Source organism: Aquarana catesbeiana, linkage group LG07 (assembly GCF_042186555.1).
Source record: "Aquarana catesbeiana isolate 2022-GZ linkage group LG07, ASM4218655v1, whole genome shotgun sequence".
Taxonomy (NCBI): domain Eukaryota; kingdom Metazoa; phylum Chordata; class Amphibia; order Anura; family Ranidae; genus Aquarana; species Aquarana catesbeiana.
The window spans coordinates 193,041,358-193,066,678 of NC_133330.1; the positions used below are offsets into that span (position 1 = coordinate 193,041,358).

At 43.9% G+C, this 25,321-nt stretch overlaps 1 protein-coding gene across 3 annotated transcripts in view; it reads left to right on the forward strand.

Moving 5' to 3' along the window:
- Positions 1-25,321, forward strand: part of STXBP3 (syntaxin binding protein 3) — a 202,164-nt gene that overhangs the window by 38,549 nt on the left and 138,294 nt on the right. Inside the window, exon 1 of one of the 3 annotated variants that reach the window (XM_073592933.1) lies at positions 33-271. The exons of the other annotated variants lie outside the window; for them this stretch is intronic. Within the exon in view, the coding sequence (XP_073449034.1) occupies positions 163-271 (109 nt within the window). The 5' untranslated portion in view covers positions 33-162. Of the gene's footprint in view, positions 1-32; positions 272-25,321 lie in introns of those variants that run through there. 3 annotated transcript variants of the gene reach the window in all.

The window sequence follows — 25,321 nt, forward strand, 5'->3', positions numbered from 1 at the left end:
AGGATAAACCAGGCATAAATAAGACCTTTACACTGTTAAAACCTATGGCATCCTGAAGAATCTTAACATTGGATACTACTAAAAGCTTTGGATGCCTGCATCCTCTGTTGAACGCCATGTTTCTATCTACTGACTCCCCCAGCCCTCGTGTGTCTGGTAGTGATGCATGACCTGACAGCTCACATTGGTAATCAGGCATCCAACATACCCAGAACTGTGTTTATTGTAAAGAAGCTATTGCTGTGCAAGAGGACCAAGTTTGAAGGAACAGGTATGTATAAAACCTTTTGCTTTGCAGGTGGTGCTTTAAATGTTTTTTTTTTAATTTTTTTTAACCAAGCTACAGAGTTTCTATATTGGTGAACGTCTCAGGTTAGAATCGCCCGTTTGCAATTTTCTTTTTATACATTTTGTACGGACTTATTTCATCAGTGTAAATTACCTTGTGATTGTCTCCATAGAATGCAGCACCTTTACTGCTGCCATAGAGAAAAAATTTTCAAAAATCTTCCAAATGTGGACAATTTGACTGAAGTTCTAACCCTTCCCTCCTTAAAGTGATACTAAGCCCAGGTTCACACTGAGCTGCGGGAATGAAGCTGTGCAAGTTCAGCTGAACTTGCACAATTTCACTCCCGCATGTCAGTCCTGATTTCGGCCGTGATTTCAGAGACATCTGTGCAGGTTTCTGCACAGAAGTTAATGTAAATTGCAGCCCGAAATCGCAAAAATTATTAAAGAAACTCCTTTTTGAAATCGGTGCAGCACCGCAGATGCGAAATCGCACCGATTAGGACGGAGCCATTGACCATTTTACATGTCAAATCACATGTCAAAATGGTCCAGTGTGAACCAGGGCTAAAGGATATACAATATCTCACAAAAGTGAGCACACCCCTCAAATTTTTGTAAATGTTTTTTATTAAATTTTCATGTGACAACACTGAAGAAATGACACTTTGCTACAATGTAAAGTAGTGAGTGTACAGCTTGTATAACAGTGTAAAATTGCTGTCCCCTCAAAATAACTCGGCACACAGACATTAATATCTAAACTGCTGGCAACAAAAGAGAGTACACCCCTAAGTGGAAATGTCCAAATTGGGCCCCAAGTGTCAAAATTTTGTGTGGCCACCATTATTTTCCAGCACTGCCTTAACCCTCTTGGGCATGGAGTTCACCAGAGCTTCACAGGTTGCCACTGGAGTCCTCTTCCACTCCTCCATGATGACATCACAGAGCTGGTGGATGTTAGAGACCTTGCGCTCCTCCACCTTCTGTTTTGGGGATGCCCCACGGATGCTCAGTAAGGTTTACTGTATCCTTTGTTGGCAATGACAGAGGTCAAATGTTTTCTGTAAGTCTTCACAAGATGGTCACACACTGTTGCTGGTATGTTGGCCCATTCCTCCATGCAGATCTCTAGAGCAGTGATGTTTTGGGGCTGTCGCTGAGCAACACTGACTTTCAACTCCCCCCCAAAGGTTTTCTATGGGGTTGAGATCTGGAGACTGGCTAGGCTACTCCAGGACCTTGAAATGCTTCTTACGAAGCCACTCCTCCGTTGCCCGGGCGGTGTGTTTGGGATCGTTGTTGTGCTGAAAGACCCAGCCACGTTTCATCTTCAATGGCCTTGCTGATGGGAGGAGGTTTGCATTTAAAATCTCACAATACATGGCCCCATTCATTCTTTCATGTACACGGTCATCCTGTTCCCTTTGCATGATGTTGCCACCCCCATGCTTCACAGTAGGTATGGTGTTCTTTGGTTGCAACTCGGCATTCTCTCTCCTCAAAACACAACAAGTTGTGTTTCTACCAAATAGTTCTACTTTGGTTTCATCTGACCATATGACATTCTCCCAGTCCTCTTCTGGATCACCCAAATGCTCTCTAGAAAACCTTAGACGGGCCTGGACATGTACTGGCTTAAGCAGGGGGACACGTCTGGCACTGCAGGATCTGACTGGCGGCGTAGTGTTACTGATTTTAGCCTTTGTTACGTTGGTCCCAGCTCTCTGCAGGTCATTCACTAGGTTCCCCCCCGTGTGGTTCTGGGATTTTTGCTCACCGTTCTTGTGATCATTTTGACCCCACGGGGTGAGATCTTGCAGGGAGCCCCAGATCGAGGGAGATTATCAGTAGTCTTGTATGTCTTACGTTTTCTAATTATTGCTCCCACAGTTGATTTCTTCACACCAAGCTGCTTGCCTATTGCAGATTCAGTCTTCCCAGCCTGGTGCAGGTCTACAATTTTTGTTTCTGGTGTCCTCCGACAGCTCTTTGGTCTTCACCATAGTGACGTTTGGAGTGTGGCTGTTTGAGGTTGTGGACAGGTGTCTTTTATACTGATAACAAGTTCAAACAGGTGCCATTAATACAGATAATGAGTGGAGTACAGAGGAGCCTCTTAAAGGAAAAGATACAGGTCTGTGAGAGCCAGAAATCTTGCTTGTTTGTAGGTGACCAAATACTTATTCTCCACCATAATTTGCAAATAAATTCTTTAAAAAAATCAGACAATGTGATTGTCTGGATTTGTTTCCACATTTTGTCTCTCATAGTTGAGGTATACCTATGATGACAATTACAGGCCTCTCATCTTTTTAAGTGGGAGAACTTGCACAATTGGTGGCTGACTAAATAAATACTTTTTTGCCCCACTGTATGTATGTATGTATGTATGAGAGAGAGAGATCAATCGGTATAATCAAACACAGCTGGACTCAAATGAAGGTGTAGAACCATCTCAAGGATGATCAGAAGAAATGGACAGCACCGAGTTAAATATAAGTGTCACAGCAAAGGGTCTGAATAATTAGGACCATGTGATATTTCAGTTTTTGTTTTTTAATAAATCTGCACAAATGTCACCAATTCTGTGTTTTTCTGTCAGTATGGGGTGCTGTGTGTACATTGAGGAAAAAAATGAGCTTAAATGATTTTAGCAAATGGCTGCAATATAACAGAGTGAAAAATTTAAGGGGGTCTGAATACTTTCCGTCCCCACTGTGTAAAAAAAAAAAAAAGTGTGTGTGTGTGTATGTATGTATGTATGTATGTATGTATGTATAATTTATTCTTCCTTCGCCTTTCAGGACAGCACCTTGGAGAGAGCGTAGCTCCACCTCTTCACAGGAAACACTGCGTGACAACGCCCCTTTTAAATTCGGCTGCTTCCACCATGCCATCAGTTTTAGTATTTCCTCCGCCATAGTGGAAGCACTGCTGGGGAACCAGGGGGGCTGCGCTATCTCCAAGGAGGGGGTTTTGGCAGTACCTTTTTTTTTTTTTTTTTTTTCTATCTTTGTTCACAGACAAGCCCAGCTCCCCCCCCGCACGAGTACCTTCGCCGGCTCACAGGTGTAAGGGTTCGCTGGTGGAATTCTGCCCCGGGTGCTCCGGGGGGGGGGCTGGGGGCACAGGTGTGCTCAGAGCGTCCATGCCAGGTCTCGGCATGTCGGTGCCGAGTCCCATATGGCAGGTGATGTCATTTCTGAGGGGCAGAGACTTCCGGCAGGGCGTAGCAGCACATGGTTCCAGCTACTGGAACGCAGGAGGAAGGGGCGGGTCATCTGGCCGGGACTTCTTCCGCTCCTGAGCGAGGGACGCCGGAGGAGCTTAATTTGAGGAGCACACAGGCGGCTGCTGTGGCGCTCATGATGGAGGAGACAGAGTCGTCGGCAGCGATGGCAGATGCATGCGAACAGGTTCCCAGCCAGGCCCAGGTAGGAGAGATGCAGAGGCGCCTCTTTCCTTTTTTTCAGTGGGTATTTTTTTTGTCTGGTGTGATGATTAGAGCCTGTAGCTGTCTGCTATGGTGACACATCCATTAGGAGCTCAGCATGGGAGACTCTGGGACACGTTGGGGAGTCTGCTTTGGGCACCGTTTCTTTATCTCTCTGTTCCAGTAGTATCTCGCCCTAAAAGGGGTATGGGGCGAACTACAGAAAGAAAGAAAATGCCCTTCGTGTAAAAGCCCATTAAGGGATTCATGGACCAATCCGCTTTGCAGATCTTGCATCCTAGTAGGAGAAGAGTCCACACAAGAGTGTAAGGAGCTCTTTTCCTCAGTGAGAAAGGAATTTGAGACCCTAGGGACAGTGCGTTCCCTTATGAAGAAACGGGGTCAGAGTTCCAGCCCGGAACAGAGCTCCCAGTCCAGTCTTCCTTCTACCACTTCAAGACCAGCGTCAGAGGAGGAGAAAGAGAGAGTATTCCCCCCCCCCCCTCAACAATTGACTCTGAGGAAGAGAAAGGGGAAGAGGAGATGAGAACGTCTAGATACAAACTAGCGCTAGAAGAGGTGGATGACTTACTTAGGGCTGAAACAACGAATTGATTATGAAAATAATCGATTACTATTTTCATAATCGATTAATCGGCCAGTAACATAATGGGGTTAAACTAAAATGAGCCCTTTATAGTACAAAAAGAGCAAATAATCGCTACTGTAAATATTACTTTCACAGTTCTACAGTAAAAAAAAGAATCCCTCACAGTAGTGATTATCTGGCTTTTTTTTTTTTTTTTTTGGTACTATAAAGGGCTAATTTTATTTTTTTTTAACCCCATTATTTTACTAAACGTCTTAGACCTGGTTCACATCTATGTGTGTTTTTGGTGCTTTTTGCAGAAACGGATTACGGTTCATTTACATGGTTTCCTATGGGACACTTTCACATCTATGCTTTTTTTTTTTTCAGCCACTGCGTGTTTGGAAAGGGTCAGGGACTTTTTTTTTTTTAACGCAAAACTGCTTTTTTGGTTCAATAGACTTCAATGGAGAAGCTGCAGAAAAGCATGTAATGTGTTTTTTAATCTGCCCAACAACAAATTGGCCAAAAAAATGCAAAAACGCAAATTGCAGCAAAACCACGTGTGCATAAATCAAAAAGCACTGCAGAAACAGATCACAAGCAAACTGCATAGGTGTGTACCGAGCCTTATGCTGGCCACACGGATCAATTTTCAGACGAAAATATTCATACGAAAAATCTTTATACATTCGCTGAATGAAAGAATGTTGTTTGAAATTTTCACTTGCTTTTAACATTTCTGTTTAAAATGAATGTAATCTCTGAACGAAAACCACATATAGTGTCTGAAAATTTCTTTTGACCAAGAAGTTTTCTATTATTTCCAAATTTTCCCTACACTGTGTTTGAAAATAAACGTCAATTTGACCTCACTAACAATTAGAAAATCGAAAACGAACGTTCTTAACCGTTTCAATACAGGGCATTTTCACCCCCTTCCTTCCCAGACCAATTTTTAGTTTTCAGCACTGTCGCACTTTAAACGACAATTGCGCGGTCGTGCGACGTTGTACCCAAAAAAAAATTGACGTCCTTTTTTCCCCACAAATAGAGCTTTCTTTTGGTGGTATTTGATCACCTCTGCGGTTATTATTTTTTGCGCTATAAACAAAAGAAGAGCGACAATTTTGAAAAAAACACAATATTTTTTAATTTTGCTATAATAAATATCCCAATTTTTTTAAAAAAAAACAAATTTTTTCCTCAGTTTCGGCCGATACGTATTCTTCTACATATTTTTGGTAAAAATCGCAATAAGCGTATATTGATTGGTTTTCGCAAAAGTTAGAGTCTACAAAATACGGGATAGATTTATGGCATTTAAAAAAAAAAAAATTATTTTTTTTACTAGTAATGGCGGCGATCGCGATTTTTTTTTTTTTTTTTTTTTTTTTCGTGACTGCGACATTATGGCGGACACATCGGACACTTTTGACACATTTTTGGGACCATTCACATTTATACAGCGATCAATGCTATAAAATTGATTACTGTATAAATGTGACAGGCAGTGAAGGGGTTAACCACTAGGGGGACACAAGGGGTTAATTATGTTTCCTAAGGGAGTGATTCTAACTGTAGGGGGCGGGGACGCACAAGGGGAGGAGACCGATCAGCGTTCCTCTTTACTGGAAACACAGATCGGTCTCCTCTCAACTGACAGGACGTGGATCTGTGTGTTTACACACACAGATCCACGGTCCGGCCCGGTTAACGGAGAATCGCGGGTGCCCAGCGGACATCGCGGCCGCCAGGCACACGCACCGGGTCCCGAGCAACGCGGCGCGAGCATGCCCTCTAGGCGGCTGGGAAGCCCAGGCCGTCATATGACATCCACCCAGGATGGGAGATCCCATCTGTGGACGTCTATTTGTCTATGGCCGGGTAGCGAAGTGGTTAAAATTACTTTTTTTTTTTTTTTTTTTAAGGAAGACATTGTTTTTTTTAATACAAAAATTTGATCTCCGAGTCTGATATTTACCAGATTTACTCTTTTTAATAGTATATACAATATATCTCTTCTGTCTGTTATTCTCAGAGTGGATTAGAGATTTTGCTCCCTAACCATATAGTTGGTTATTTATATTTAACCACTTGCTTACTGGGCACTTAAACCCCCCCTCCTGCCCAGACCAATTTTCAGCTTTCAGCGCTGTCGCACTTTGAATGACAATTGCGCGGTCATACAACACTGTACCCAAATGAAATTTTTATCATTTTTTTTCCCACAAATAGAGCTTTCTTTTGGTGGTATTTGATCACCTCTGGGTTTTTTATTTTTTGCGCTATAAATGAAAAAAGACCAAAAATTTTGAAAAAACGCATTTTTCTTAGTTTTGTGGTAAAATTTTGCAAATTATTAATTTTTCTTCAGAAATTTTGGCCACAATTTATACTGCTACATATCTTTGGTAAAAATAACCCAAATTAGTGGATATTTATAGTGGTCTGTGTGAAAGTTAGAGAGTCTACAAGCTGTGGTGCAAATCATAAAAAATTGATCACACCTGATGTACTGATGGCCTATCTCATTTCTTGCGACCCGAACAAGCCAGGAAAGTACAAATGACCCCTTTTTTGAAAGTAGACATTCCAAGGTATTTAGTAAGATGCATTGTGAAGTTTTTGATGTTGTCATTTTTTTCCCAAAATTCTTTGCAAAATTAAGATTTTTTTTTTTTCTACAAAATTGTCATTGTAATAGGTTATTTCTCTCACATGGCATGTGTATACCACAAATGACTCTCCAAAATACATTCTGCTACTCCTCCTGAGTACGGCGATACCAAATGTGTGAGACTTTTACACAGCCTGGCCACATACAGAGGCCCAATATTGAAATAGCACCATCAGGCGTTCTAGGAGCATAAATTACACATCTCATTTCTCAACCACCTATTACAATTTTGAAGGCCCTGGAGCACCAGGACAATGGAAACGCCCACAAAGTGACCCCATTTTGGAAAGCTAACAACCCAACGTATAATCTATGAGGCATAATGAGTCTTTTGAACGGTTCATTTGTTCATTTTTTTTTTTCCAAAAGTTTTTGGAAAATGTGGGGAAAAAAAATGAAAACGCATTTTTTTTTTTTTTTTTTTTTTTTTTTTTTTATGCAAAGTTGTGCATTTGTAAGATATTTCCAACACATAGCATGTACATAGCAAAAATGACACCCCAAAATACATTCTGCTACTCCTCCTGACTACGGCGATACCACATGTGTGAGACTTTTACACAGCCTGGCCACATACAGAGGCCCAACATGCAAGGAACACCATCAAGTGTTCTAGGGACACCTAGCATTCACATACCAAGACTTACACCCCAAAATACATTATGCTGAGCAAAGAGTAAACAAAAGATTACCTGTGGTTGTAGTAGCGCAGTTGTACACAGGAGGATAGTACTGGTCCAGGCAGCAGGCAGGGACTTGGTCAGCAAAAGCGAACGCAATTTTCCAGGCAACATGCAGGAATACTGTCCATAGTCAGTACAGGCAGCAGGCAGGGATACTGTCCATATACAGTCCAGGGTCAGTGCAGGCAGAGATTGTCAGCAGTGCCAATATATTGGTCCTGGTAGTAGACTGGTCCATGTGGTGTGGTCAGTTCATGCGACAGGCAGAGGCATGATGGCATAGGTCCTACAGGCAGTAGGCAGAAGTAGGGCTTCGTTCAGGACAGAATGGAGACGGGTAGAGGCTTCTCCCACCCAAATCTCTTTGAAGCCTTCGAGTCTCCAGACCCTAATCTAGGAATGAGAAAACAAATGAAATTGTTTTCTTCATCCAGAAAAACAATTCTGGAGCCCCTCACATATGTGAGACCCCTGTGTTCTGAATCCCACTAGTCCACTGGCAGGGTACAAGATCAGTCCAAGAGGCAGGCAAGAGCCACGGTCAAACAGTCCAGGGTCGGTTCCAGATCAGGCAGAGGTATGTACTGAATCGGTAGGCAGAAGCGTGGTCGATTAACAAGCCAGGGTCAGTTACAGAGCAAGCAGAGGCATAAGGGGTGTGAAGGGGTGTGAAGGCAGGAAGTGAGGGTTATGTTTACCATACTTCACTAATAATTTAGTGAAGTATGGTAACGGCGGAAACAGTCAACTATGCAGAGGCCTGGTTGGGAAGGACATTGGGGACAATAAGTGGTGTCTCTTCTCACTCCTCGTTTGGAGCACACCCGGCATTTTTTCTGACGTTTTTGGCCTGTTGGTCTGGGAGGGATTTTATCGGGAAAGTGGCGTTCAGAGAGTCTGCTAATTACATCGGATCTAATGTTTTCTGGTGGGCCATTCGGGTATATAAGGGCAGTGGTGATTTCCTCCTAGTAGCCAAGGAAGGGTTTGGGTCTGTCAGTGGAGTTGCGATAAATTACATAGGTGTTGTATATGGCCAAATTAAATAAATCGAAACTTTTTTTATACCACTGGTATGTTCTTCTAGTGGAAAGATAGGGCTCGAGCATCTGGTCGTTGAAGTCGACACCCCCCATATACATGTTGTATTCATAGATACATGTTGGCTTTGGAATTGGTCCATTCCTTCTGGTAATCTCAACAAATGTGTTGTTGTGGATTGAAGAAAGCATGTAGACGTCCCTTCTGTCCCTCCACTTCACAGCCAGAATTTCCTCATTCCGTAAGCTCGCCGCCTCCCCTCTCCTTAACTTCTTGTTGATGAGGCTTTGAGGAAAGCCCTTCCGATTCGTCCTTACGGTGCCGCATGCTGGAGTCTTCTTTTTATGAAGGTTTCGGAACAGGGGCAAACTGGAATAAAATTTGTCCACATACAGATGGTAGCCTTTCTCCAGGAGTGGGTTTATGAGTTCCCAAATGCCTTTCCCACTCGATCCAATATATTCTGGGCAATTAGGGGGATGTAGCTGGGTGTCCTTCCCTTCGTATACCATGAAGGCATAGGTATACCCTGTAGCACGATCGCACAATTTGTACATCTTCACCCCATAGCGGGCCTTTTTGGTGGGAATAAATTGTTTTAAGCCCAGCCTGCCAGAACATTTGATAAGGGCCTGGGATAAACAACTGGGGGAAGATTTCTGAAAAATAATTTATTAGGGCCTGAATTTTAAAAAGCTTGTCAAAATTTGGGTGATTTCAGGGAGGGCACTGGGTATTGTCATTATAGTGAAGGAATCTCATAATCATAAGATATCTGGTCCTGGGCATTATTGAGGAAAAGATGGGCATGTGGTAGATGGGGAGGGTAGACCAATACGAACGCATTTAATTTTTTCTGTTTAGTCCCATGCAGAACGTGAGGCCCAAAAAAAATTTTAAACTCCTCCACTGTTAGGGCTCTCCACTAGTAGGGACGGGCATAAGAGGACGTTGGGTTACTTGCAATAAACTGTTGGGCATATAGGTTGCACTGGACCACAATTGATGCAAACATGTCCTCAGTAAAAATAAGGTGGAAAAAGTCTATCGGGGAAAAATTTTCTGTGTCCATCTGGACTCCTGGCTGGGCAGTGAAAGGGGGAACGTTAGCTTCTCCTGAATTAGGAGGCAGCCACAAGGGGTTTTGAAGGGAATAGGGAAGGCTGGCATGGGACCTAACCCTTTGGGACTGAGGTGACACCGCACTGATACGTGGCCTTTGCCGAGGTACTGCGGTGCTGGTGGATGGCACTGCCTCCTCACCAGTACGCCTTCGTCTGGCGGGCGGACTCTCATCCTCCTCCTCTGAGGCTGTCAGTGTACCACTATCAGCCTTCGTCTGGCGGGCGGACTCTCATCCTCCTCCTCTGAGGCTGTCAGTGTACCACTGGTTAGGACAGGCTCGTAGTCCACGTCAGACTCAGAATCGAAAAATGAGCAGGAATCCGAAGCGGAGAGCTCCCCGTTGCTCTCGTCGCCCGCAAGAATACTGTACGCCTCCTCAGCTGAAAATAATCTTCTAGCCATTGTTGGTCATGACAGAAGCACTGATCACAAGTGACACTGATGATGGCTGGCACTCTTACGTGGCACTGATGACACGTGACACTGATGACACTGATACGTGGCACTGGTGACACTGATAACTGATGGCAGATGGCACTGGCAGATGGGACTGATATTAGTGTGTTGGCACAGTGTATGTGTTTTTTTTACTCACAGTAACTAAACGCTGAAGCACAGTTCGCTCTCCCTCCTCACACGCTGTCTATGTGAGGAGGGAGAGCCGGCAATGAGAGATTATCTCATATGTTTACATTTGAGATCATCTCTCATTGGCACCGCCGATCGCGCTGAAAACGGCCGCTATGATTGGCCGTTTTCAGCGATCTGTGACTGGCTGTGTCCAAGGGACACGGCCAGCACAAAACTTCCCTGATGCGCGCCTGCGGGAGCGCGCATCTCGGAAGTAAACATCAGGACGGCCGCCCGGCAGATGGCGTCCGCGCTGCAGCCGTCTTTCGGCTATCGCGCAGGCACGAAGTGGTTAAGAATAAATTGCCTTTTTAAAAAAAAACTTTACATATTAACTAAATTATACACCACACTTTCTTTTTTGATGTTGTTAACTGATCGATTAATCGAAACAATAATCGGCCAACTAATCGATTATGAAAATAATCGTTAGTTGCAGCCCTAGACTTACTAAAAGCGATCTATACCACTTGGAAATTCAAGAAGATGCTCAGCTATCATTACATGACAAGATGTATCGGGCTAGAGGAGTCTAAACATAGAGATTTTCATGTCCATAAAGTTCTGACCGAGACAAAGAAGGAATGGAAGGATCCAGAAAAAAGAACCTCCTTTTGAGGACATGAAGTGTTGGTTTGGAATAAAAGGCCAAAAATTGATGCCGCCTTTTCCCAAGTGTCTAGACGGACCGATCTGGCATTTGAGGACATGGGCGTACTTAAGGACGCATGGACAAAAGAGCAGACGCGCTATTAAGGAAAGCCTGGGACTCGTCCTTATCTAACCTGAAGCCGGTGATGGCTGCTACGGTAGTAGCCAGAATCCTGTAATGCTGGATGGAACAGCTTAAAGGCCATGTGGTAGCAGGCACCTCCTAGAAAAGATTTGCTAGAGTCCTTCCCTACCCTTTTAAGAGCGGTCAAAATACATGGCAGATGCTTCGGCGGCATCCATCAGGATGTCGGCCAGATCTTCAGCCCTAGTTAATTCAGCCAATAGGGCTCTTTGGCTTAAAACCTGGTCAGGGGACTCAACGTCAAAGGTAAAGTTGTGCGGAATTCCCTTTACAGGAGATCTGATGTTTGGGCCAGAATTAGAGACCGTCCTCTAGAACGGCCGAGAAGAAGAAGAAAGATTTTCCGCAGAAAGGGTGGTGCAGCAAAGGAAGAATTTTCAGCAAGCCCATAAAGAAAAAGATCAGACCCAGAAAAGACTCTGGAACCCTCAAAGGGGGAGAGGCAGAGGAGGGGTGCTCTTCAGACCCCCTGAGCAAACCTCAAAAAATCAATGACTACCATCTCCCAGTAAGTGGGAGGCTGCAGGCCATCCTGCCAGGTTGGGGAAAAAGCAACAAAAAGCCTGTTTGTTCTGAATCTAATCAGTGAAGGCTATTAAAAAAATGAAAGAAGAACCCCCTGACGGGGCTTTAAAGCAGCCAATAAAAAACAAAATGAATGGTCAATACGTAATTTTATTAGTATAAAAAAGATAACGAAAAACGAATAAATAAATTCTGACCTATAGAGTAAGGACATGAACTGGATTACAATATTAATAAGCAAAAATAGAATAAAAAACACACACAGCGGGCGGTGCCCGTTGTTGGGAACAATGTGCAATACAATGTATTATTGACCACAAGATCATAGATATTGGAAATCTGACGCGTTTCGACCCTGTTTGTTTGTTTGTTTCTTCAGAGGATAATTGTTAACTGTGGGAATATAAGCATGTGTCAAACCAAATATAAAACTCAGCAATGACAAGCTTGCATTTGTAACACAGCATATCTACCAAGATTGTAGATCAAGATTGGGGAGACAGAAGACACAGGAGTGACTATACCTGTTTTTCGTCATGAACGCTCTGAACTATCGGAAACCTTGTGATTGGTAATTATACAATCTTGGTAGATATGCTGTGTTACATATGCAAGCTTGTCATTGCTGAGTTTTATATTTGGTTTGACACATGCTTATATTCCCACAGTTAACAATTATCCTCTGAAGAAGACCCAAACAGGGTCGAAACGCGTCAGTATTCCACTATCTATGATCTTGTGGTCAATAATACATTGTATTGCACATTGTTCCCAACAACGGGCACCGCCCGCTGTGTGTGTTTTTTATTCTATTTTTGCTTATTAATATTGTAATCCAGTTCATGTCCTGACTCTATAGGTCAGAATTTATTTATTCGTTTTTCGTTATCTTTTTTTATACTAATAAAATTACGTTTTGACCATTCATTTTGTTTTTTATTGGCTGCTTTAAAGCCCCGTCAGGGGGTTCTTCTTTCATTTTTTTTATGCAACTTTATGGAGTGCACAGCCCATTGGTCTGTACTCATGTGAGTGTCTCCTGTCGATCATTCAGTGAAGGCTATTGGCTAGAATTTTCAGACACTCCTAAGCTGTTTCTACATTACAAACCTTCCTAGGGATCAGGAGAAACCCTGGCTATGACGTCTCTCCTGAGAGAACTGATGCAACAGGGTGTTATTTCCTAAGTCCTGAAGGACCAGGAAGGGAGGGGTTTTTACTCCCACTTTGTCAAGAAACCATCAGGGAAATTTCGTCTGGTTCAGAATCTTAAGGTTGAGGATCAATCTATAAAGTACAAAAGTTCCAGATGGACACTATTTTCTCTGAAGAATTTACTCACCCCCAGCTGTTACATGGCATCCATCAACCTAAGGGATGCTTCTCTCCATATCCCAATTGCAGCCTAGTCGCAGAAATTCCTGCGACTAGCAGTAAATTTGGGGGGGGGGGGGGGGAATTTGGCACCTTCAGTTCAGGGCGCTGCCCTTCGGCCTTTCCTCCTTTCCCAGAGTATTCATGAAAGTGATGGCAGAGGCTTTGGAGTCCCTGAGACTGAAGGGGATCGCCATAGTGCCTATATCTGGACGACCTACTACTGTTCGCAGACTCAAAAGATCAGGTGGTGGTCAATGTGCAAGTAACCCAGGGACATCTAAACAACTTGGTTGGCTTCCGAACCTTCAGAAATCAAATCTGGCATTGTCTCAACGAGTAAGGTTCCTGGGATCCGAAATAGATTCAATAGAACGAAGAATCTTCCTCCCACAGGAGAAGATGGGGAAAAATGCAGATAGCTCTGAGAACGCTTCAAACCAACAGAGGTTTCAGTAAGGGAAGCCATGTCAGTTCTAGGCCTGTTGACAGCAGCAATCCCTTCAGTGCAGTGGGCCAGGCTTCATGCTCGATGTCTGCAGTCAGATATTCTACTGAATTGGTCACATCAGGAGCCTCTGGAAAAGAAGTTCAAATAGGAACAAAAGCAAAAAGATCACTTGGGTGGTGGAGAGACCAGGGAAACACCTCAAAAGGACTCCCCTGGACTTTTCCGGTAACTCGGGGATTAACGACAGATGGGAGCTCACCTCGAGGAACAGACAACACAGGGCGTATGGTCCAAGCCAGAGGCAAGAATGTCCTCAAATTGGAGGGAGTTAAAGGCTATCCATCTAAGCCTTCTATTCTTCCAGCAGACTCTAAGGGAGCAGCACGTCCATGTGTTATCGGATAACATGACGGTGGCATTATACAAAGTAGGGGGCACAAGGAGCAAGACCCTGATGGAACTAGCTCATCAAATCCTGAGTTGGGCTCAGAAAACATCCTAGCAGACCTTCTCAGCAGGAGGGAAGTAAGGGAAGCGGAATGGTCATTAAACCAAGAGTGTTAGCAAAGTTCAGAGCAGAGTCCATAGATCTGATCCTAGTTGCTCCCTATTGGCCAAAGAGACCCTGGTTCTCAACCCTAATGAATCTCTCAGCAAAACCTCCCTGGAGATTACCAAACAGGGAGGACCTTCTGGGTCAAGGTCAGATTCTTCATCCAGATCCAGCGTACCTCAATCTAAACGCCTGGTTTCTGAGGAAGAAATTCTAAGAAAAAGGGGACTATCGGAAAAACTTATCAACACCCTTCTAGCAAGTAGGAAGAAGGTCACCAGGGCTATTTACTTTAAAGCCTGGAAGTGTTAGCACTATTTCAGTTTTAGAATTTCTCGAGGAAGGAATGGAGACAGGTTTAGCAGCAAGTACTCTCAAGACGCAGGTAGCTGCGTTTATCAGATTTTCTGGAAAAAACCCTGTCAAGGGAAACCTTGATAGTCAGTCTTTTTTTTTTTTTTTCTCTCCTAAGGCTATGGCAAAAATTAGTCCCAGGCCTCTTATTAGTTTTCCCAAGTGGGATTTATCTTTGGTTCTTCAGGGACTCACTAAGTCACCGTTCGAGCTGCTAGAAGAGATTCCTGACCTTAAAGACAATGCTCCTGGTGCAATGACATCTGCATGTAGAATCAGTGAATTACAGGCATTATCAATCAAGGAGCCCTTTTATGAGGTGTCTGCCGGACAGGATAATGCTGAGGGCAGATCCAGCCTTCCTACCTAAGGTGTCTTCGGTTTTTCACCGCACACAGAATGCCTTCGGGCCCAGGAGAAGAAGCCTTCCATACTCTAGATGTTAGAAGGTGCCTCTTAAAGTACTTGGAAGTAACGATGAATCTTAGAAAATCATCTTCTCTTTTTATCCTAATGGAAGTCACAAAGGGGATAAATCTACCAAAAGTACCCTAGGAAGGTGGCTAAAACAAGCCACTTGTTGGTTTCAAGTTAAAAAAAAATAAAAAAAAAAAAAAAACAGCCCAATTTTTTTTGTATAATATGAAAGACGTTACGCCACGAGAATCGTAAGTGAATCGTGATCAATACTCTAAGCAAAAAAATCGTTATTCTCATTTTGGCCAGAACTTTATTTTATTATAACAAAAAAAAAAAGAGGTTCAGGTAATAAAAACCTATAGATTGCTGAGCCAAATGATAAAATTGTGTGCGACAAGTAACGCTGCTCTCAGACACACATTCTGCAGGGAATAACAGGTTCTCTTTTTGTAATGAAGTAACCAAGATCTTGGCAGTCAAAAATGCATAGGGTTGATTTCTGCATGAATGTTCGAGAATGGCACTCTGATGCTATACAAAAGTTACTTGGCAATGACCTATTTGTAGAAGGATACAGTAAATACCTTGCCGTGCTAGTGAACTCCTCTCCAATGCTGTAAAGTGGTGCCCAAAAAAAGTTTTCATCCTCCCGTTCCTTGCCTGGTCTGTGGCTGTTTAGTCCCCCAGGGCATTCGGAAGATGCAGCAGCTCCTTTTTTGTACTCCTAAGCCATTGTGTTCCAAAAAAAAGTGTTTCTTTCTTGAACATCACGGGACACAGAGCCACAGTAATTACTGATGGGGTTATATAGGGTATCACTGGTGATTGGACACTGGCACACCCTATCAGAAAGTTCAACCCCCTATATAATCCCTCCCCTTGCAGGGATACCTCAGTTTTTACGCCAGTGTCTTAGGTGATGGACGTGTAAAGATGTCCTGCGCTGAGCTCCAAAGGGGAATATCCTATATCCTATACTGGGGCAAGCCAGGCAGACCGGATCCATTCAAAGTGTCCTTTCGTGGCCGAATTGGTTGGTACCCGAGCCTCGTGTCCGAAGAAACAAAGTTTCACCTGTAACACTTCTCTTTTTTAGAGAGCTGGACCCCGCAGATTAGAAAATGTTTTTCTAGCCTAATTTCTAGCCGGGTGCTTTACAGGCCTAGAACTGCAGGATCCCCCTATTCGTAGGGGGCCCCAGTCTCTGACGGTTTTTTCAAACGGAGCCCACCATGAGAGGTGAAGATTGGGTCTGTATTAACTGAACCCTGCGGCTGGATAAGGTAAGAGGAGATTCCACAAAATTTTTTAATTCTAGTAGGTTTTCTCCTTTAAGATAAATGCATGCTATGCCTATTGTGACCACCGGGGGCTGCCAAGAGCACAAACCTTGTCATGCTGATGTCGGTCTCAGTGTTCATCGCTGCACAGCGTTCTGGCCGGCTCAAGGTAGGATGGATGGGGGGGATTTCTCCTGTTTGAATGTTCCCCCCAGGCTAGGGGGAGGCCACAGGGGTCTAGACAGCGGTTATACCGATCGGGCGCCGCCACCACCGCCATTGCCGTTTTTTCAGGCAGGCCCATCGCTACCGGCCTCTCTCCTGCCTCCCCCTCCCCCAGCCTTCCTTCATGATTATTTCCGGAGGGGCGGGAAGCGCTCGTTTTTTTGAAATTCGAGGGGGGGGGGGGGGGGGCAGGGCGACAGCACAGGTGCTTAGACGCCCACTTAGGCCAGCTGCAGGCTATTAAAGCACTCTGTACAGGTGCACACAGCCTTTGGAGGGACACAGAGCTGACGGTCGCATGTAAGGTGGGACATAGGCATTCTCCTAGGCAGCATTTACTAAGGTAACACCAGACTGAGCATTGGGTAGCAGGACTTTTAGCCAGACTACATCGCTCAGCAGTCAGTGTTCATTTTGTGATACCTCCACCTTGTTGCTTTGCACTATGGGTAGAAGAGGTTCAAACACCCCGAGAACCAGAGATACTAGGGGATCTCGTTCAGGTTCTGAGGGCCCCCTGTCAGCAGCATCCTCCCCCCTGAGGGGCCAGGGACGGCTAGCCAGGGAGAGCCATTGGGGTCAGGGGCTATACCTGCCACCGGCACATCAGCCCCTGTATACATTACACAGGAGGCTTTTTCCTCAGCCATTAATGGCTTAGAGGAAAGATTAATGGCCGTGATTACATCTTCACTCAGTGGAAGAAAACGCACTAGGCCTTCCTCTGTTTCCCAAGACCCTCAGGAAGAGGAACTCTGGGATAAAGGAGAGGAATCCCTTTCAGAGGATCGGGATGGGATGGATGATTCCTCTTCGGAGGAATCAGGTGGAGAGGGACCCTCTGCGACTTCCCAAGAGGAGAAAGTCTTAGTGCAGATCCTTACTGGATTGGTCCGCTCCACATTTAAGTTACCCGTATCTGAATCAGTTAAAGAACCCTCTTCTTCTTTGGGGTCACTGAAGCCTCTTCATACAGCACATGCTTTTCCTGTTCATAATTTACTTGAAAAGCTCATTTATTCTGAGTGGGATCACCCAGACAAACGTTTTTTTCCGCCGAGAAAGTTTTCAACACTTTATCCGATGGAAGAAAAGTTTGTTAAGATGTGGGGAATACCGGCCATTGATGCCGCCATTTCCTCTGTAAATAATAGTCTGACTTGTCCTGTAGACAATGCTCAGCTGCTCAGGGATCCTGTGGATAAAAAGATGAAATCCCTATTGAAGGATGTTTTCTCCTTAGCAGGTTCAGTGGCTCAACCTGCAGTAGCAGCAATTGGAGTCTGTCAATACCTAAGAGACCATGTTAAACAGGTCATCAAGGTTTTCCCTGAACAGCAGGCCCAGGGGTTGGCTAACCTTGCTGCGGCCTTATGTTATGTTGTGGACGCCATCAGAGATTCTATCGTGCAGACCTCTCGTCTTTCACTGGGGTTGGTGCATATACGTAGAATCCTATGGTTGAAAAATTGGTCAGCCGAAGCACCATGTAAGAAGCTGCTGGCTGGGTTTCCATTTCGTGGTGCAAGGTTGTTTGGAGATGACTTGGATGATTATATCAAGAAAATCTCTGGTGGGAAAAGTACTCTCTTACCTGTCAAGAAGAAGAGTAAGCGTCCCTCTTTCAAACGGACTCTTTCCCCAGCACCAGGGGCTTCAGCCTCCAGGCAGTCTCGACGGCCTCCATCTGGGTTCAGAAGCAAGAGTCAACCCCAGGAACAAAAGAAGTCCTGAGGGAAGAAGCCTACTAGGCAAAGCACTAAGACCTCTTCATGAAGGGGCGCCCCCGCTCGCTCGAGTGGGGGGGAAGACTGCGACAGTTCTCAGAACTCTGGCAGGAGGACTTCCAGGACAGATGGGTAATCTCCACAGTAACCTTAGGGTACAAGCTGGAGTTTCAGGAATTTCCCTCTCCTCGGTTCCTCAGATCAAGTGTCCCCAGAGACCCAGAGAAGAAGCAGTCGCTCCTTCTTGCGTTAGAGTGACTTTTGTCGCAGGAGGTCATGATGATGGTTCCCGCAAAGGACCAGGAATTGGGATTTTATTCCAACCTTTTTACGGTCCAAAAACCAATTGGGGTGTCAGACCCATTCTGGATTGAAGGTATCTGAACCGGTTCCTAAGGATACAGTCTTTCCGTATGGAATCAATCCGGACAGTAGTCTCCACCCTGCAGGGAGGAGAATTTCTGGCATCGATAGACATCAGAGATGCATACCTACATGTGCCCATTTTTCCTGCGCATCAGAAGTTTCTGCGATTCGAGATAGGAGGGCGCCATTTCCAGTTTGTGGCTCTGCCTTTCGGGATAGCCACTGCACCGCGAGTGTTCACAAAGATCTTGGCTCCTCCTCTGGCCAGATTAAGGTCCCAGGGTATAGCTGTCATAGCATACCTAAACGACCTGCTACTAATAGACCAGTCGGTAGCTTCCTTGAACGGGAATTTGAGGACCACAGTCAGGTATCTGGAACACCTGGGTTGGATTCTCAACCTAGAAAAATCTTTCCTAAAACCAGTAAGAAGACTGGAGTATTTAGGTCTGATCATAGATACAAGCCAGGAGAAAATATTTCTACTACAGGCAAAGATCACTGCTTTAAGAGAGCTGATTCTGGCAGTCAGGACCAAGAAGGGTCCTTCTGTCCTCCTTTGTATGAGACTACTAGGGAAGATGGTGTCTTCTTTCGAAGCAGTTCCATTCAAGAATGCTGCAACACAGTATTCTGTTGGCCTGGAACAAGAAGGTTCAGGCATTAGACTTTCCGATGCACATGTCGCATGCGGTGCGTCAGAGCCTCAATTAGTGGCTCATACCCGAAAACCTGCAGAAGGGGAAATCCTTTCTACCGGGTACCTGGACGGTGGTAACAACAGATGCCAGTCTGTCAGGTTGGGGAGCAGTTCTGGAACAGTCTGCGATTCAGGGGCTATGGTCCAAGACTGAGAGGACCTTACCCATCAACATTCTGGAGATCCGGGCGGTATACCTGGCCCTAAAAGCCTGGACTATCAGGCTACAGGGTTGCCCGGTCAGGATCCAGTCCGACAATGCCACAGCAGTGGCTTATGTCAATCATCAGGGAGGCACCCGGAGCCGAGCTGCTCAAAAGGAGGTGAACCAGAGCTTAGTCTGGGCAGAGACGCATGTGCCATGCATATCGGCAGTTTTCATTCCAGGAATAGAGAACTGGCAGGTGGACTATCTAAGTCGCCAGCAGCTACTTCCAGGGGAATGGTCTCTACATCCCGACGTCTTTTGGAATATATGCCAAAGATGGGGGGTCCCAGATGTAGATCTCTTTGCATCCCGATTCAACAAAAAGACAGATTTGTGGCAAGAACGAGGGATCCCCTTGCATGCGGGACGGATGCGTTGGTGATTCCGTGGCATCGGTTCTCGCTGATTTATGCATTCCCGCCTATTCTTCTACTGCCATGACTCCTTCGCAGGATCAGGCAGGAAAGGAAGTCGGTACTTCTGGTGGCCCCCGCTTGGCCCAGAAGGACTTGGTATGCAGAAATAGTAAGGATGACGGTGGGTCCCCCGTGGACCCTACCGGTACGCTCAGACAAACGCTAAATTTGACGGTTTGGCTATTGAGACCCACGTTCTGAAGAGTCGTGCGCTTTCAGGTCCTATCATATCTTCCTTGATCAATGCAAGGAAGCCAGCTTCCAGAATGATTTATCATAGAGTCTGGAAAGCTTATGTTTCCTGGTGTGAATCCAGGGGTTGACATCCCAGAAAATATGTCATAGGTAGAATTCTTGATTTTCTACAATTAGGATTAGAGATGAAGCTGGCCTTGAGTACTATCAAGGGCCAGATCTCGGCTTTATCAGTATTGTTTCAACGGCCACTTGCTTCGCATTCGCAAGTCAGATTCCTTTGGTCTTGTTGACAAGTTAATTTTTCTGGTGGCCATTTCTTCTGCTAGAAGAGTATCAGAATTAGCAGCCCTTTCCTGTAAGGAGCCTTATTTGATTATACACAAGGATAGAGTGGTACTGTGCCCTCATCCTAGTTTTTTACCAAAGGTGGTTTCTGATTTTCATTTAAATCAAGACATTGTTCTGCCTTCCTTTTTTCCAGATCCCTGTTCTCTGGAAGAGAGATCACTACATTCGTTGGATGTAGTAAGAGCAGTCAAGGCCTATCTCGAGGCAACTGCTCAGATTCGCAAAACGGATGTTTTGTTTGTGCTGCCAGAGGGTCCCAATAGAGGACAGGCAGTGTCAAGAGCTACCATTTCTAAATGGATTCGTCGGCTGATTATTCAGGCTTACGGTTTGAAACAGAAGATTCCTCCGTTTCAGATCAGGGCACATTCCACAAGGGCTATTGGTGCTTCTTGGGCAGTGCATCACCTGGCCTCTATGGCTCAGATCTGCAAGACCGCAACCTGGTCTTCAGTCCATACATTCACCAGATTCTATCGGGTGGATGTGAGAAGGCATGAGGATATCGCCTTTGGGCGTAGTGTGCGGCAGGCAGCGGTACAGGGTCCTCAGGTCTGATTGCACCCTACTTGGTCGTGGTTCCCCCCCCCTCAGATAGCATTGCTCTGGGACATCCCATCAGTAATTACTGTGGCTCTGTGTCCCGTGATGTTAGAGAAAGAAAATAGGATTTTTTAAAACAGCTTACCTGTAAAATCCTTTTCTTTCGATGGACATCACGGGACACAGAGGTCCCGCCCCTCTTCTAATACACTATATTGCTTGGCTACAAAACTGAGGTATCCCTGCAAGGGGAGGGATTATATAGGGGGTTGAACTTTCTGATAGGGTGTGCCAGTGTCCAATCACCAGTGATACCCTATATAACCCCATCAGTAATTACTGTGGCTCTGTGTCCCGTGATGTCCATCGAAAGAAAAGGATTTTACAGGTAAGCTGTTTTTAAAAAATCCTATTTTCCATATCCTGTCTTTTTTGCCAATTGTGTTTATATAGGGAATGGGAACACCCTAAATGACCCTTTATTTTGCCAAAACACTTTTTTCTGTTCTCTATCATTTTGAGGAGACTCATTAAAAACTGGACTATTTCTCCAGTTGTGGATCCTCCAATTTCTGGACTAAGAAAGGCTATTTTTTATTTTTTTTTTTATCCCGGTGGAGGAATACCCTCCTTTCAAGGATCCTTGTGTTTTACAACCCCTGGCCAAAATTATGGAATCACCAGTCCCTGAGGATGTTCCTTCAGTTGTTTGTTGTAGAAAAAAAGCAGATCACAGACATGGCCAAAAACTAAAGGCATTTCAAATGGCAACTTTCTGGCTTTCTAAAAGAAATCAAGAAAAATAATTGTGACAGTAACAGATTTATAGAACAAGCACAGGAAATAAATTATGGAATCACTCAACTCTGAGGAAAAAATTATGGAATCATGAAAAACAAACAAACAAAATAACACTCCAACACATCACTAGTACTTTGTTGCACCACCTCTGGCTTTTATATATTTTTTTTTTTTTTTTCTTTTTTTTTGTTTTTTTTCCACTTCAGCGAAAATTTTCCGAGAGACATTATTTCAACTTTATGTGTCAAACTTTATCTCTTCTGCTTTTTCACATCATTGTGGATTGTTTCCGTCACATCTTTATTATTTTTCCCTTCTAGGATATTCTTAAATATTTTTAAAAACCGGCGACAAACCGCCTTCTATAATTATAAACCCTATTATTATCTTATTCTCTCTCAGTTCCTCTTATTTCCCCCCACCCCCCCTCCCCCTCCCCTGTGTCTGGTCCGTTCCTTTATGTTATTTATTTATCCACTTGGCTCTGCACCTGTTCTTTCTTTTATCCTATCTAAATAAATATCCGAGACTTTGTAGTAGGGATGTCCCGATACCGATACTAGTATCGGTATCGGCACCGATACCGAGCATTTGCCCAAGTACTTGTACTCGGGCAAATGCTCCCGATGCTTCCACCGATACCTGGAAGTCAGCTGTGATCGGCGCATGGGGGAGATACAAAGATTCTCCCCCAGCGGCTTTCACCAGCTTTAGTGACATACAGCTGTGATCGGTCACAGCTGACTGTCACTGCATCTTCCTCCATGCCGCCTCCGTTCCTCTGTGCCTCTCCGCTGTCCCCTGCATTCCTCTCTCCTTATCTGTCCCTCTCAGCTGTCCCCTCCGTTCTGCTCTTCTTATCTGTCCCCTCCTTTCTGCTCTTCTTATCTGTCCCCTCCTTTCTGCTCTTCTTATCTGTCCCCTCCTTTCTGCTCTTCTTATCTGTCCCCTCCTTTCTGCTCTCCTTATCTGTCCCCTCCGTTCTCCCCCTCCGTTCCTCCGTCCCCCTCCTCCTCCTTCCTTTGTGTATGGAGAGAGTCAGCTGACTCTGTCCATTCACATAACTGAAACATTGTAATCTCCTGTGATTACAATGTGTCAGTTTATGAATGGAGAGAAGCCGCTGTCTCCTCTCCATTCATTCTCAGTGCAGCTGACGCTGCAGAGAAAGGGACTGGGGAATCTCTATCCTCTGTCTCTTTCTCTGTCTCAAGGGGGAGATATCAGAGGTCTGTTAAGACCCCTGATATCTCACCAAAGCCCCCCAAAAGGGTTGATTAAAAAAAAAAAAATAAAAAAATAAAGAATAAAAAAAATATTATTGTAAAAAAAAAAAAATAACACACACATACAACGTTCACCCCCCCCCCCCCCAAAAAAAAGCAAGCACTGTTAAAAAAAAAAAAAAAAAAAAAACTGTCACGTGACATTAAAAAAAAAGTATCGGTAATCGGTATCGGCGAGTACTTGAAAAAAAGTATCGGTACTTGTACTCGGTCCTAAAAAAGTGGTATCGGGACAACCCTACTTTGTAGTTTTTCCAACTTTCCCATCTACTATTATCCCCTTTCTCTCCTCCTTCCATTTTGTAGTGATAATCTATTTCCTTTAGCCAGTTTCTAATGTCTGGTTTTCCACTTTTTAGCCAATTCTTGGGAATTAAGGCCTTGGCCGCATTCAGGAGGTTAGGTATTATTGATTTTCTATATTGTTTCTTAGGTTTATTGTAGATATGGAAGAGGCATGTCCAAATATTTTGTTCTATTTCTTCTCCAGTTATTTCCTTTATGTTGTTTAACACTTCCTTCCAGTACTCCATTATTATTGGGCATTCCCACCATATGTGTATGATCGTTGCTATTTGGCCACATTTTCTCCAACACAAGGAGGTTCTATCTTGATGGAATCTGTGTATTCTTACTGGGGTCATATACCATCTTGATACTAGTTTATAATTCATTTCTATGGTCTTCATGTCCCAAGCCTTATTATATCCCATTTCTATCATTTTTTCCACTTTTTGGTTATCTATTTTTAAATTCATTTCTTTTTCCCATTGATTTATATATTCTGGTCTTTCTTGTGCTTCCAAATCTGTCAGTATACTATAAATTTTTGATGTTCCGTTTTTTAATGGTGTTTCATTGCTACATAGCTTTTCCAGTGCAGTTAATTTTGTTTCATCTCTCAGTGGGTGTGGTATTGTGCTTACTAGGTGCCTTATTTGAATATAATTCCATTCATTCATCTTCCATCCATTCCTTTCCTCTATTTCTACTCGTGTTCTTATTTTGCCATTTCTAGTGATATCTTTCAGTCGTGGGTTACCTATTCCTTGGATTTCAAATATTTCCCTCCCAGGGGTGAAGAGATTCGATCCTGTGAGTGCTAATAGTGGTGAATTATATTTCCATTCATTCTTTAAGTGAATGGTGTCCCAAATTTTAAATACATTTTTTGTTATTTCGTGCGTGTCGGTGTCCAATATTCTATATTTCCGTGGAATCCAAATATTCTTATGTAGTGTGGCTCCACTTATTGTGTTTTCCATTTCCACCCATTTTTTTTCATTTTTCTCATTTGTCCACTCTAACATTCGTGTTAAAACTATGGCTTTATAGTACCTACTTATATCTGGGACGGCAAGACCCCCATGCTCCTTTTTCCTTGTGATCAGCGTGTATTTAATTCTTGGTTTTTTATTAAGCCATATGTATTTTAGCAGGATTGTTTTAATTATTTTAAAAAAGCTCTGCGGGATTTTTACTGGTAACATCTGTAATCTGTAATTTATTTTAGGTAATATCGTCATCTTAAACATATTTATTCTTCCAATCCATGAAAGTGGCTGTATTCTTAACTTTTTCATTTCTTCTTTGACCTCATTGATCAGTGGAATAAAGTTTGCCTGATAAATTTTTTCGACTCTAGGAGTTATTTTAATTCCAAGGTAATTGAGTTCTTTTGCCCAAGTGAATGGGAATTCTTTTTGTAAAAACTGAACTTCCTTTTCCTCTAGACCTATGTTTAATATTTCCGTTTTTATTGGATTAATTTTGAAGTTTGACAGTTCTCCGTATTTTTTAATTTCTTTCAGTATGTTTGGGAGTGACACTCTTGGGTTGGATACGTACATCAAGATGTCGTCCGCGTAGGCAGCGATCTTATGCTCTTTCCCTCCTAGTTTCGCTCCTTCTACCTCTTTGTTATTGCGGAGTGTTGCTAATAGTGGTTCTAAGGCCAATACATATAATAGTGGAGACAGTGGACAGCCTTGCCGTGTTCCATTCTGCAGCTTAATTTTTGGAGAGAGTCTACCGTTTACTTTTACGACTGCTGTCGGGCCATTATACAAATTTGTTATCCACTTCATCATTTTTGTCCCAATACCCAAGTGCCGCAATGTATCCATCATGAAACCCCAGTCTACCCTGTCAAATGCTTTTTCTGCATCCAATGACAGGAATAGAACTGGGGTCTCATTCTGCACCTTCTTGTGCAACATCAATAATGATTTTAGGCTGTTGTCCCGCCCCTCTCTCCCCGGGACAAAACCCGTTT